This window comes from Scyliorhinus torazame, chromosome 17 (genome assembly GCF_047496885.1).
Source record: "Scyliorhinus torazame isolate Kashiwa2021f chromosome 17, sScyTor2.1, whole genome shotgun sequence".
Classification (NCBI taxonomy): domain Eukaryota; kingdom Metazoa; phylum Chordata; class Chondrichthyes; order Carcharhiniformes; family Scyliorhinidae; genus Scyliorhinus; species Scyliorhinus torazame.
The window spans coordinates 50,316,259-50,330,620 of record NC_092723.1 but is presented as its reverse complement, the minus strand read 5'-3'; the positions used below and the strand labels follow the sequence as shown (position 1 = coordinate 50,330,620).

Genomic DNA, 14,362 nt, shown 5'->3' with positions numbered 1-14,362 from the left:
GGTTAATCCTGTTTGATGTGGCCATATCTGACCTGGTATTATGTAATTCCAAAATAGAGAATTCCATGCCACTTTGCATAGCAGTTAAAACAAAAGAAACCAAATCAAAGAATTGTGGAGACATACCGCACTGTGCTATGTCCTAATAGTTCTGCGTCCATGGAAATTCTTGTTGCATAAAGTTGGGTGTGTTCTAAATACACTTTAGATCTCTGAGACTCTTGTGAGTTGTTTTATAATCTTCAGTGAAAACTGACTTTGGACCAAATAAACAAAGATAACTCCATACTTCCTGCAGCCCCTTATTCTGAAAACACAATCACTGTAATCATTGGCAACTTCCGTTTTAGAATCTAACTGTGTAATTTAATAAAATGTTGGTAGCTGCATGTCAGTTTTTTTCTACATGTTTAAAATTGTCATAATTTTTCAATGACAAATTTGGCAATAGGAGACCCTTTGGCAAGTGAGGACCCTTACAATAACCAGCATGGTTAGGTTCATCCCTTTAACAATAAATAAAAGTTCTGAACTGCTATATTTCTGCCTCTATCAGTTCAAAATATATTTGGAAAATAAACATATAAAAACAAAAAAGGACAATGACAAACCTAAAAGCCTTTAATTTCATCCATTAACTTATACTCTTACGTTGACATTTGTAGAGATTTGGATTTAGTTGAAACATTTTAACATGATGCTTAGGACAATTCAGATTTTAAATGGTGCAGCTAATAGGTAAGTTACAGTATACAACACAACTGATAAGAACCACGTGACCGCAGCACAGGGGAGTACGAACAGGCTAGGGTGAAGGTGCACTTCACTGACTGGATGAATACTATTCGGCATATGAAAAACAGTGAAGGACGTTTATTTACACATTGTGTCTCTGGTTGTTAAACTATATGGAACAGTGCAGATGTTAGCACGGGAGTTCTTTTCGACACAGATTAACAAAGCCTGAGGGATAAAATGTCATTCGGTAGAAAAAATTGGACTGCTCTCTCCAGGTAGGTGTCTATTAATATTTAACACTTTGGCTACTTCCGTATTCATTTTCACTTGAATGCTGCAGGATAATTGTTGTGAGAAATACAAAGTCAAAAATAAGTACCTTGTAGTTTGATGCATGTGCAAAGGAGATTAAAACCAAATGCTGTACATTTTGTCTGCCGTGCCTTTTAAAATGTACAGACTGGTGGAATTTCAGGCATATAGGATTGCAGAGTAGAAACTATTTATAAGCAAATAATTCTCTGCTTAAGCAAGAACGTAAAGTGGAAGAGCTTGTTTAAAATATCCTTTCAGTACCTGTTCCTGCAGATTTGTTTTTGGACTAATCAACTACCTAAAGTCTGCAGATTGCTGATGTAGTTGGAAATCTTTCACCACGGCTACTCTGTGTCTGTTAGCCCAAACACATTTATTTTTCCCCCTCCTAATTATTGCTTACAGAATAATTGATGTTTAAATGGTCATTACAGAAGCCTGTGAGCCCAGAATTTATTTTGCTCCTGCGCTTCATCTGGAAACAACAAAAGTTGTCAAACATTTATTATTATACATATTTGTAATTTAAATTCCAGATAGCTTTATCACGTCACAGGTCTGATACTGTTTATAATCTAACTATTAATATTGAATGACGCTGCAATTTCCTCATTTCACACCGATGTCTTATTTTGTCAGGAACTATGCTGCCATCGGGTTAATTCATTGGCAGAAAAAACTGCGTGTGTTTGAATGGCATAGATTGTGATGATATGTTCCTTCATGCTTTATAATACAAGATGTGGAGATGCCGGCGTTGGACTGGGGTGAGCACAGTAAGAAGTCTTACAACACCAGGTTAAAGTCCAACAGGTTTGTTTTGAATCACTAGCTTTCGGAGCGCAGCTCCTTCCTCAGGTGAATGAAGAGGTATGTTCCAGAAACATATATATAAACAAAGTCAAAGATGCAAGACAATGCTTTGAATGCAAGCATTTGCAGGTAATTAAGTCTTTACAGATCCAGAGATAGGGGTAACCCCAGGTTAAAGATGTGTGAATTGTCTCAAGCCAGGACAGTTGGTAGGATGTTGGTAGGAGGTTGGTAGGAGGTTTCTGGAACATACCTCTTCATTCCCCTGAGGAAGGAGCTGCGCTCCGAAAGCTAGTGATTTGAAACAAACCTGTTGGACTTTATAATACAAGACCTTGTTGTATTGTGATAGGAAATAAAAATTGTGTTGCATTCTCTATTAGAAGGGAGGAGCATGTTTGAAAAAGAAAGGGGGATGTGCTGATATGCGCCTGCATGCATTATAATGTAAGATGCTCTGCCAAGCAAGGGTTATCATGAGACTGGAGAGTGGCACAGTCCACAGTGTGATGTATATAGTCACATGATCAGAGAACAGTCTAGAAGATCTAGAAGATCACTCTGTAAGCAGGTAGAGTGGTGGGAGCAGCATCATACAAGATCATACTTAGAACGATAAATAGTTAAAACCGACCAATAAAGGTGTATATGTCTAAAAACACAAGCCTCTGAGACACTATACAGGAGCATAAAGAACCCATATTACATATATGTTAATACATGGTTTCAGAGCGGGATTTGGTGATAATACCATGGTAACACAGTGGTGATCAACAGTGATAAGAAAGATGACAACTAAATTAAGGAAACAGATCAGTATCCAAAGGCATGGAAAATTGAAGCCTAACTAGAGACATGGACCTAAGAGGAGATGTTTCCAGATCATGAATAATGTAGATTCAGAGAACCTAGGCAGTTACCAGATGGGTGAGCAATGGAGAGAACCCGGTAAGATGCCTGGGTCAGAATCCACAAGAAGGAGAAAATACAGAAACAGTGGGGGCAACACTAGGCAAGACCATACTTGAAACTGTAAATAGATCTCATTAGTGAGCCACCACCATTGCAACATAAAGAACCCATATTATAGAACATAGAACATAGAACAATACAGCGCAGTACAGGCCCTTCGGCCCACGATGTTGCACCGAAACAAAAGCCATCTAACCTACACTATACCATTATCATCCATATGTTTATCCAATAAACTTTTAAATGCCCTCAATGTTGGCGAGTTCACTACTGTAGCAGGTAGGGCATTCCACAGCCTCACTACTCTTTGCGTAAAGAACCTACCCCTGACCTCTGTCCTATATCTATTACCCCTCAGTTTAAGGCTATGTCCCCTCGTGCTAGCCATTTCCATCCGCGGGAGAAGGCTCTCACTGTCCACCCTATCTAACCCTCTGATCATTTTGTATGCCTCTATTAAGTCTCCTCTTAACCTTCTTCTCTCTAACGAAAACAACCTCAAGTCCATCAGCCTTTCCTCATAAGATTTTCCCTCCATACCAGGCAACATCCTGGTAAATCTCCTCTGCACCCGTTCCAAAGCCTCCACGTCCTTCCTATAATGCGGTGACCAGAACTGTACGCAATACTCCAAATGCGGCCGTACCAGAGTTCTGTACAGCTGCAACATGACCTCCTGACTCCGGAACTCAATCCCTCTACCAATAAAGGCCAACACTCCATAGGCCTTCTTCACCACCCTATCAACCTGGGTGGCAACTTTCAGGGATCTATGTACATGGACACCTAGATCCCGCTGCTCATCCACACTTTCAAGAACTTTTCCATTAGCCAAATATTCCACATTCCTGTTTTTCCTTCCAAAGTGAATCACCTCACACTTCTCTACATTAAACTCCATTTGCCACCTCTCAGCCCAGCACTGCAGCTTATCTATATCCCTCTGTAACCTGCTACTTCCTTCCACACTATCGACAACACCACCGACTTTAGTATCGTCTGCAAATTTACTCACCCACCCTTCTGCGCCTTCCTCTAGGTCATTGATAAAAATGACAAACAGCAACGGCCCCAGAACAGATCCTTGTGGTACTCCACTTGTGACAGAACTCCATTCTGAACATTTCCCATCAACCACCACCCTCTGTCTTCTTTCAGCTAGCCAATTTCTGATCCACATCTCTAAATCACCCTCAATCCCCAGCCTCCGTATTTTCTGCAATAGCCTACCGTGGGGAACCTTATCAAACGCTTTGCTGAAATCCATATACACCACATCAACTGCTCTACCCTCGTCTACCTGTTCAGTCACCTTCTCAAAGAACTCAATAAGGTTTGTGAGGCATGACCTACCCTTCACAAAGCCATGCTGACTATCCCTGATCATATTATTCCTATCTAGATGATTATAAATCTTGTCTCTTATAATCCCCTCCAAGACTTTACCCACTACAGACGTGAGGCTCACCGGTCTATAGTTGCCGGGGTTGTCTCTGCTCCCCTTTTTGAACAAAGGGACCACATTTGCTATCCTCCAGTCCTCTGGCACTATTCCTGTATCCAATGATGACATAAAAATCAAAGCCAATGGTCCAGCAATCTCTTCCCTGGCCTCCCAGAGAATCCTAGGATAAATCCCATCAGGTCCCGGGGACTTATCTATTTTCAGCCTGTCCAGAATTGCCAACACCTCTTCCCTACGTACCTCAATGCCATCTAATCTATTTACCTGGAGCTCAGCATTCTCCTCCACAACATTATCTTTTTCCTGAGTGAATACTGACGAAAAATATTCATTTAGTATCTCGCCTATCTCTTCAGACTCCACACACAATTTCCCATCCCTGTCCTTGACTGGTCCTACTCTTTCCCTAGTCATTCGCTTATTCCTGACATACCTATAGAAAGCTTTTGGGTTTTCCTTGATCCTTCCTGCCAAATACTTCTCATGTCCCCTCCTTGCTCGTCTTAGCTCTCTCTTTAGATCCTTCCTCGCTACCTTGTAACTATCCATCGCCCCAACTGAAACTTCACACCTCATCTTCACATAGGCCTCCTTCTTCCTCTTAACAAGAGATTCCACTTCTTTGGTAAACCACGGTTCCCTCGCTCGGCACCTTCCTCCCTGCCTGACCGGTACATACTTATCAAGAACACGCAGTAGCTGATCCTTGAACAAGCTCCACTTATCCAGTGTGTCCAAAACTTGCAGCCTACTTCTCCACCTTATCCCCCCCAAGTCACGTCTAATGGCATCATAATTTCCCTTCCCCCAGCTATAACTCTTGCCCTGCGGTGTATACTTATCCCTTTCCATCCTTAACGTAAACGTCACCGAATTGTGGTCACTGTCCCCAAAGTGCTCACGTACCTCCAAATCCAACACCTGGCCTGGTTCATTACCCAAAACCAAATCCAATGTGGCCTCGCCTCTTGTTGGCCTGTCAACAAACTGTGTCAGGAAACCCTCCTGCACACACTGAACAAAAAACGACCCATCTAATGTACTCGAACTATATCTTTTCCAGTCAATATTTGGAAAGTTAAAGTCTCCCATAATAACTACCCTATTACTTTCGCTCTTATCCAGGATCATCCTCGCCATCCTTTCCTCTACATCCCTAGAACTATTTGGAGGCCTATAGAAAACTCCCAACAGGGTGACCTCTCCTTTCCTGTTTCTAACCTCAGCCCGTACTACCTCGGAAGATGAGTCCCCATCTAGCATCCTCTCCGCCACCGTAATACTGCTCTTGACTAGCAGCGCCACACCTCCCCCTCTTTTGCCTCCTTCTCTGAGCTTACTAAAACACCTAAACCCCGGAACCTGCAACATCCATTCTTGTCCCTGCTCTATCCACGTCTCCGAAATGGCCACAACATCGAAGTCCCAGGTACCAACCCATGCTGCCAGTTCCCCTACCTTATTTCGTATACTCCTGGCATTGAAGTAGACACACTTCAAACCACCTACCTGAACACTGGCCCCCTCCTGCGACGTCAAATCTGAGCTCCTGACCTCTATACTCTCATTCTCCCTTACCCTAAAACTACAATCCAGGTTCCCATGCCCCTGCTGCATTAGTTTAAACCCCCCCAAAGAGCACTAACAAATCTCCCCCCCAGGATATTTGTGCCCCGCAGGTTCAGATGTAGACCATCCTGTCTGTAGAGGTCCCACCTTCCCCAGAAAGAGCCCCAGTTATCCAGAAATCTGAATCCCTCCCGCCTGCACCATCCCTGTAGCCACGTGTTTAATTGCTCTCTCTCCCTATTCCTCATCTCACTATCACGTGGCACGGGCAACAACCCAGAGATAACAACTCTGTTTGTTCTAGTTCTGAGCTTCCATCCTAGCTCCCTGAAAGCCTGCCTGACATCCTTATCCCCTTTCCTACCTATGTCGTTAGTGCCAATGTGGAACACGACTTGGGGCTGCTCCCCCTCCCCCTTAAGGACCCGGAAAACACGATCCGAGACATCACGTACCCTTGCACCTGGGAGGCAACATACCAAACGTGAGTCTCTCACGCTCCCACAAAATCTCCTATCTGTGCCCCTGACTATAGAGTCCCCAATTACTAATGCTCTGCTCCTCTCCCCCCTTCCCTTCTGAGCAACAGGGACAGACTCTGTGCCAGAGGTCTGAACCCCATGGCTTACCCCTGGTAAGTCCCCCCCCCCCACAAGTATCCAAAGCGGTATACTTGTTTCTCAGGGGAACGACCGCAGGGGATCCCTGCACTGACTGTTTTTTCCCCGTCCCTCTTACAGTTACCCATCTGTCTCCAATCTTTGGTGTAACTAATTCCCTGAAGCTGCTATCTATGACCCCCTCTGCCTCCCGAATGATCCGAAGTTCTTCCAACTCCAGCTCCAGTTCCCTAACTCGGTCTTGGAGGAGCTGGAGATGGCAGCACTTCCTGCAGGTAAAATCAGCAGGGACACTAACGGCATCCCTCACCTCAAACATCCTGCAGGAGGAACATTGCACTCCCTTCCCTGCCATTCCTCTAACTTTCTACCAAGATCTGGCTAACAACTAAATTAAATTTTTTTATATATTAAAATTTTTTTTAAAAAAATTATTAATAACAATAATAAAATATGGTACTTACCTCACACCAAAGGGTTTTATTATTAGGTTAGAGGAGGAGGGCGGGTGGGAGACACTACACGTGTAGTGTCTCGGGTTTCCTCTCCACCAGAATTTATTGGTGAGGGTCTTCCCAGAAGTCCGCGGGTCGACTTCCTGTTCCCACCTTAAACACTAGAATTTTTAAAAAAAATCTATTTAAAGGAGAAACTTACCTCCCAGAAATCACTTCCGCACTGCCCCCGCTGAAATGGACTAGCTTGCTCCGCTCCTGCTGACATCGACTTGGCCTGCAAGGTAAGCAAGTTGTTATGTATATATTATGACATGGTTCAAGATCTCCAGCCTATCATGGGCTGAAGGGTGACACAGTTTTTAGCAGTGCTGCCTCACAGAGTCCTGCGTTCAATTCCGGCCTTGTGTGACTGTTTGTGTGGAGTTTGCACATTCTCTCCATGTCTGCGCAGGTTTCCGGGTGCTCCACAGTATAGAAATATGTAGGTTAGGTGGATAGGCTGTGATTAAATTGCCCCTTAGTGTCCAGGGATGTGCAGATTAGGTGGGGTTACAGGATTACAGCGATAGGACGGGCGAGTTGGTCTAGGTAGGGTGCTGTTTCAGAGGGTCGGTATAGACTCAATAGGTCTAATGGCCTCCCTCTGCGCTGTCTGCATTTTATGATTCTATGATCATCCCGGTTTTTCTTTCCCATTTGCCTTATCTGAATCCAGTAAAATCTAATTGGGATCTTACTTATGCCTGACATTAAGAGTTTAGCATTGTAGTCCACATGTCACTTGCTCACCTTCATATTTCTATGACTCACTATCATTTTCCAGAATACAATTATGGAGGACAGCATTGATGCAGTGTCACCATAACTATGCTTTAGTTCCACTGTTGTTACAATTAACAAATCATGAGAGGATACTTCTCATTATATAAGAGTTACTGAACCTGATAAGTTATTTGTAAATGGCCAGCAGAGGTGCGTTTGATGGCTTCAAAGAAATTATATGAATGGGAGTAAGGAATAGTGGAAGGAATTAAATATAGACCAATGCAAGGTGGTGTGTGCACAGGAGGAATTTATGGAGGCCACAAGGATGGAAAACATGGCATGCAGGATGACTTAATTAGGCAGGATCGGAATTTTAATTTCCGATAGCGGGTTGAATCAGCGACGTGTTTGCTGCATGTCGAACATTGTGCTGGCCCATGTTGGGTTCCTCCTAGCGATACACTTGCATGCCATGAAAATGCATTAACATAAAACCTTTTTAAAGTTATGCCCTACCTTCAAGATAAAATCTGAGGTGCACGGGAATATCGTGGCACTTGGTTCATGTTTGTTTATAGGTGGTGTGCACCAGTCAGTTTTGTGCAGTTGTGTATAAGCTTAGCAGTTTTCCTTTTTTAACTCTACTACACAAGGTGGGGGGGGGGGGGGGGTGGCAGGAGCATGGCGGCTTGCATGGAGGCAAAAAAACGGCAAAGGTGAGGGAGTGGTTAGGAGGGTTGCAGAGTGGATTTGGGGGCATGGTGTTCTGGAAGAAGGGTCCATGGGAGGATAGAGGTTGGGGTCGAAAGTATGGAGGTTCAAAGGGGGAAGGGCCTAGTGTCCTGGCGTGGTGGGAGAGGGGGCAGGGTGGAGACAGTCAATCAAGGTGAGAATTAAAGGGACCTAAATATGCGTCCACCTCAGGGTGTTGGCTGACAATCTTTCAGAGCTTTGAGTTCACTTACATCACTTCAGTTATCCCAGCTGAGAATGATCTCAGACAATGTCCTTTATAATAGAGAGAAGGGAGGGCCAGCAGAGCCAATGAGTGATGCGTGAAACACTCGATCCTAACATGGACATGAAATAAATGTGCGCATGCAAAAACACAACATTGTTTCTTCTACAATAAAGAAAACGTCCCTAACTCCCCTGTAGCCGTGAAAGCGTTCCAAACATCTCAGTACATTTAGTTCTCTGAGCTGATCTCAACAATTACCAACAGTATGAAATATTTACAAGTGAAATTTAATTATGAAAAACACCCATGACACCTTGTGCTTTCATGTTAATAGAAATGGAGTTGGGCAGGAAAGTTGTTGCTGTGATACTGAGGCTCCCTGTTTAACCAGGAGGTTCTTTAATTGACTGCCCACAGATGTACCAATGAAAATCTTCTCTCATGCCAAGTTGAACAGAATGTTTGCACGCCACTGGCACTTAGAATTTTAATTGTAAATGTGTTGGTAATGGAAAAAAAAGTGAGATGGTAGTGTTGCACAGTTCCAGTGATGACCATAAGACCATAGATATAGGAGCAGAATTAGACCACTTGACCCATCAAGTCTGATCCACCATTCAATCATGGCTGATATGTTTCTCATCCCTATTCTCCTGCCTTCTCCCTGCAACCCCTGATCCCTTATTAATCAAGAATCTATCTATCTCTGTCTTAAAGTGGCTTGGCCTACGCAGCCTTCTGCAGCAACAAGTTCCACAGATTCACAATCCTCTGGCTGAAGAAATTCCTCCTCATGTCAGTATTAAAGAATCAGCCCTTCAGTATGAGGCTGTGCCCTCGGGTTCTAGTCTCTCCTACTAGTGGAAACATCTTCTCCACGTCCACGTCCATGACGTCTTGAATCACACACTGTTGACAAAAGTCCAGCCTTAGTCCCCCTTGGCAATGCTGGACTGAAATCCCATGGAACATTTTTTCAGAGATTTGGTTAACTGGGAATGAACCAATACAAATTTGGGAACCTGCCTACCTGCTCAAATTAACAAAGCAAAAATATCATTTAAATACTTCAGCTATTTTGAGTTGTTCTGGATAAAAGCAAATTACTGCGGATGCTGGAATCTGAAACTTTTCATGACAAAAGGTCATATGGACTCGAAACATTAGCTCTTTTCTATCCCTACAGATGCTGCCAGACCTGCTGAGATTTTCCAGCATTTTCTCTTTGGTTTGAGTTGTTCTGGGCTGGTGTGGGATCCACCTTTGTTTAATCACTTCAAATTTCAGGAGGTTTAGCAAAAAGCAAAGTCAGCAAAATAACAAAATCAAATGGAAGTGGTAAAATGGGGCCAAGTCATCCAAGTTTGGGATTTTCAGGCCCTGTCATGGTGAGTTCCCCCGTGATAGATACCGCCAGCCATTCAAACGTCCATTGACTTCGACCGGACTGGAAGATTCCGCCCACAGGAGGGGTCAGAAAATTCCAGCCTAAAGCCTTGTCCTTTGCAGCAGTCACAGAAGTCATCCAATGAACCAATGGCCACTGCAAGTTGGTACTCGAAATCTCTTTACGGAGAAGGCGTCAAGTGGAAGCTCACCTTTCTAGAAATTGGAATAGAATGCATCTTTTGTGTCAGACAGACAGAAAGCCATATTTGTGTTACAGTACTCTTAGCCGGTGACTAATTCTGTTGAATAGATGTGTAGCAATTCAGCCAGAGATCCAGTAAGTCACTTCATTTTAGAACTAAAGAAGGGTTGTCAAAGATGTATTGTTGTTGCTATAGAAAATCATTCCAGAGAGTAAAACGTTCCTTAAACAGTTTTTTGTGGTCTTAGCTTTTCCTATTTTAGGAATTGAGCAGGCAGTTGTTAATATGATAGCACTGGCCTTTTCAACACTCATGGAGAACCACTCCTTAAACACAGGCAACTCACTACATGTGATGAATCCATTCAAAACACAATTATGAACAGAAAGAAGTCAATTAGTTCCGAGAACACTGCTGTCTCACGGCGCCGAGGTCCCAGGTTCGATCCCGGCTCTGGGTCACTGTCCGTGTGGAGTTTGCACATTCTCTCCGTGTTTGCATGGGTTTTGCCCCCATAACCCAAAGATGTGCAGGGTAGGTGGATTGGACACGCTAAATTGCCCCTTAATTAGAAAAAATAAATTGGGTACTCTAAATTTATAAACAAATAAATAAATAGTTCCGTGAAACTTTTGAATATTTTCGTTGACTGCCCAAAGTTTTTTCCGAGTACACTTTTGAACGCCATCTTCCACAATTTAGGGTGGGAGACATTTAAACAAGAATGAAAACAACCATGGTGTGGGAAGAAAGCTGATGGAATGGGAATCTATGGACAGGGAATGGAGCAATTTCCTAGGCTGTCAGGAAAGTGGGTATTTGGATACAAAACTTCTTATCCCTTTAGGGGAATGCATTCATTTGCTATAGAGCCCTCTGTAGAAATCAAAGCATATTGTCCTTGACTGCAGGAAAGTGACTGACCTGGAGCTGAGTTTTACAAGGGGTTGGTAGGAGAAGTTTTAAAAGTATCTCAACTGCCTTACGTTGGATTTTTTTCTTTGATGCCAGTATACAGATAATTGTTTGGGTCATTTGCTATCTACCCAGAGCCTGCCTAGGCTTCAGTTCACTTATAGTTAAGATTCAAATGCAGAGAGCACTGGAATAATTATTTCAGGTGTCAGGTATTCATGACAATATCATGGTAAATAAGAGCCTTGGATCTTCCCTTAACCTTGCGTTATAACCTGCCCGGATCCTATTGGCTGGGAACAATGAGGTACCTCATGTTCCTTGGGGAATATGAGCTCACCCAAGAGCAGTGCAGCTGTATAAATTGAGTTGGTTAGTGTGGTCCTGGCTGGAGAGGGAACTAGTAGTGAACTACTGGCCTTGTGTACATATTGTTGTCAATAAAGTTACTTTCTGTTTGACTCTACAAACCCATGCTGGATTCCACATGGCCCTCACAAAACCTTAAATCTTCCAGACAAGAAAAATAAAGGTCTTGGCTGTGAAATTCCCATGATAGTTTTGGTATTTCTGCATCCTAACATTCAGACAAGCTTTATTTGCCAGAAACATGGTGCAGAGGACATTCATTCTGATATCGATATTAGATCATAGATCATAGAATTTACTGTGTTAGCTTATTTAGGCCATTGAACCACTGGTAGTGCTGGTCAGACAATATGGGTATGCCACTTCCGTTAACATTTTCTTTTACTGCTCACTCTGCTATGCAGGCACAGTGTTCTTTATTTCTTTATTGAATCTTCTAGCAGAGAATATGGAGGTTACTCTCATTAAAATTATGTCTCTCTCACTTTCTCAGCTCATTGCAATGCCCATGTTCCTTTTTGACTGTCTCTACTGGAAGAACCTCTTTAAAAGTGGCATTAAATCACACATATGTGACAGCTATCTCATCGATTCAACCAATATACTACTTGTGTGCTGTCACAAACGTCAGGCAGGCTGCTTTTCAATTGTTGCATTGGTACTAAATCTAAAGGAATGGTCAACCTTTATCTCAAAAGGGCTGGAATAGGGGAAGACGGATGTGGTCCAAAAGCAAAATACTGGAAATCTGAAATAAAAATAGAAAGTGCTGTAAATGCTCAGCAAGTCTAACAGCAACAGCCGAGAGAGGAATGGAGTTCTTGTGCTCCTATGTGGTAAAGGTCGTGGGTTTGGATGGTGTTGTTAAAAGAGCCTTCGTGAGTAGCTGTGGTGCTTTCCAACATCTTTGAGATATTACAAACTGCTGCCACTGTACATCGGTGGTGGAAGGACTGAATATCAAAGGTGGTATAAGTGTACTGCTTTGTTTTGTACGGTGTCAAGCTTCTTGAGTGTTGCTGGAGCTGCATTCATCCAGACAAGTGGAGAATATTCCATTACAATCCTGACTTGTGCCTTGTGGTGGACAGGCCTTGGGGAGTCAGGAGGTGAGTTACCCACCACAGAATTTCCACCTCTAGCCTGCCATTGTAGCCACTGTTTATAGGGCTGGCACAGTTCATTTTCTGGTCAATGGTAACCCCCACACTGCTGGTAATGGGGTAATGTCATTGAATGTTAAAATTAGATGGTTAAATTATGAGAACAGGCTGCATGAACTTGGTTTGTATACCTTTGAGACTAGAAAGTTGAATGGTAATCTTATCAAAGTGTTTAAAATGATGAAGGGATTCAGACACAAAGAAACTATACCTTCCGATACAGGTAGACAGTGCAAGAGGCCACAAGCTTAAAAGCAGAGCCAGACCATTGAGAAATGAAATCAGCAGGTGGAATTCGCCAGGCTCCCAGCTGCTTATTTCCCAGTGGTGTGTGGTGGCATGCTGTTTGCTGGCACTCCCACCATTGTCAATGGAATTTCCCATTGAAGTCACTCCAAGCGTGACCGGAGAATCCGACTGCCAACGAATAGCCAGAAAATTCCGGCCAGGAAACATTCGTAGAATTTACAATAGAATTTACAGTGCAGAAGGCGGCCATTCGGCCCATCGAGACTGCACCGGCCCTTATAAAGAGCCCATTCTTTCATATGAAGGCTGAAACTAGGGAGTTTCTGCCTCGAAAGCCTGTGACTACTGGGTCAACCGAAATATGCAAATTCAGATTGATGGTTTGTTGTCAGGTAACAGGGATATGAACCAGAGTTGGTGAAACAGAGTTCGGGTGCAGAGCAGTCATGAGCAAACTGAATACTTGAGGAGATGAATGGCTTACTCCTGTTTCTGTGTTTTTATGTTCCTGGAATGGATCATAGATTTGGATGCACTCATTATTATATTCTCCATTTACTACAAAAACACCAATCAATATTTAAATTTGCTTACTCCATAAATTATGGTGAATTTAGCTCCACACATGTCAGAGAATGTACCTGCCAACTCATTGAAAATGCCATGGGAACTTTGGGACCTTTGCTTTTATTTAAGGCCTTTCACATCTTCAAGGTATCACTTTCCAACTATTGAATTGCTTTTGAAGTGTGGCCACAATTGCTTTGGGTGGGCAAATTGCACATAGCAAGATCCCACAAAAGGCAAGGTGATAATTCATCAGTTAATAGTCAAATTCTCCCATTTGGAGTCACAGGAGCAAGTGGAAAGGATCTTGGTTTGGCATTTTGTCTGAAAGGCAAGATGATCTGTTGATGAATCACTCTCTCAGTACTGCCCTTGAAGTGTCAATCTAGAGTAGCTGCTCAAGGCCTGAAATGTTCTCTAGGCTTCAACCTGCAAACATTTGACCAGTTGATGGTCACTGAATCAAGTTGACACTTCACTTCAGGTGAATGACTTTAACGCTTTGCATGAAATGCTTCATTTAGTTTCTGGATGTTATTATTTTGTTGCTTCAGTTCATTTAAGGGCTAACAGGTTCAATACAATTTCATACAGTACTGTGTCCACAGAGGAGTCCACATGAGAGGCTAAAATAAACTTTGTTTATTGAACAAGAAATTATTTCCTTGTTGTACACACGTCCCAGTCGGGACTTCTCTGCTCAGCTCTCATTCAGGCCTACCTTTTATACATAGTGTCCATGGTTCTGCTGATGGGGAGCTCATATTCAACGAGACTCACGGGGAGCTACTTGGTCCGACCCTGTGGGTCTTGTGCGGATAATAACACCCA

The 14,362-nt window shown here is 43.1% G+C and overlaps 1 protein-coding gene across 4 annotated transcripts in view; it reads left to right on the top strand.

Moving 5' to 3' along the window:
- The window catches only part of LOC140393868 (uncharacterized), a 191,829-nt gene that overhangs the window by 59,252 nt on the left and 118,215 nt on the right, over positions 1 to 14,362 (top strand). The window contains exon 1 of one of the 4 annotated variants that reach the window (XM_072480417.1): positions 776 to 1,013. The exons of 2 other annotated variants lie outside the window; for them this stretch is intronic. In XM_072480417.1, the coding sequence (XP_072336518.1) occupies positions 976 to 1,013 (38 nt within the window). In that variant the 5' untranslated portion in view covers positions 776 to 975. Of the gene's footprint in view, positions 1 to 775; positions 1,014 to 14,362 lie in introns of those variants that run through there. One more of the 4 variants, XM_072480418.1, reaches the window with a different exon arrangement.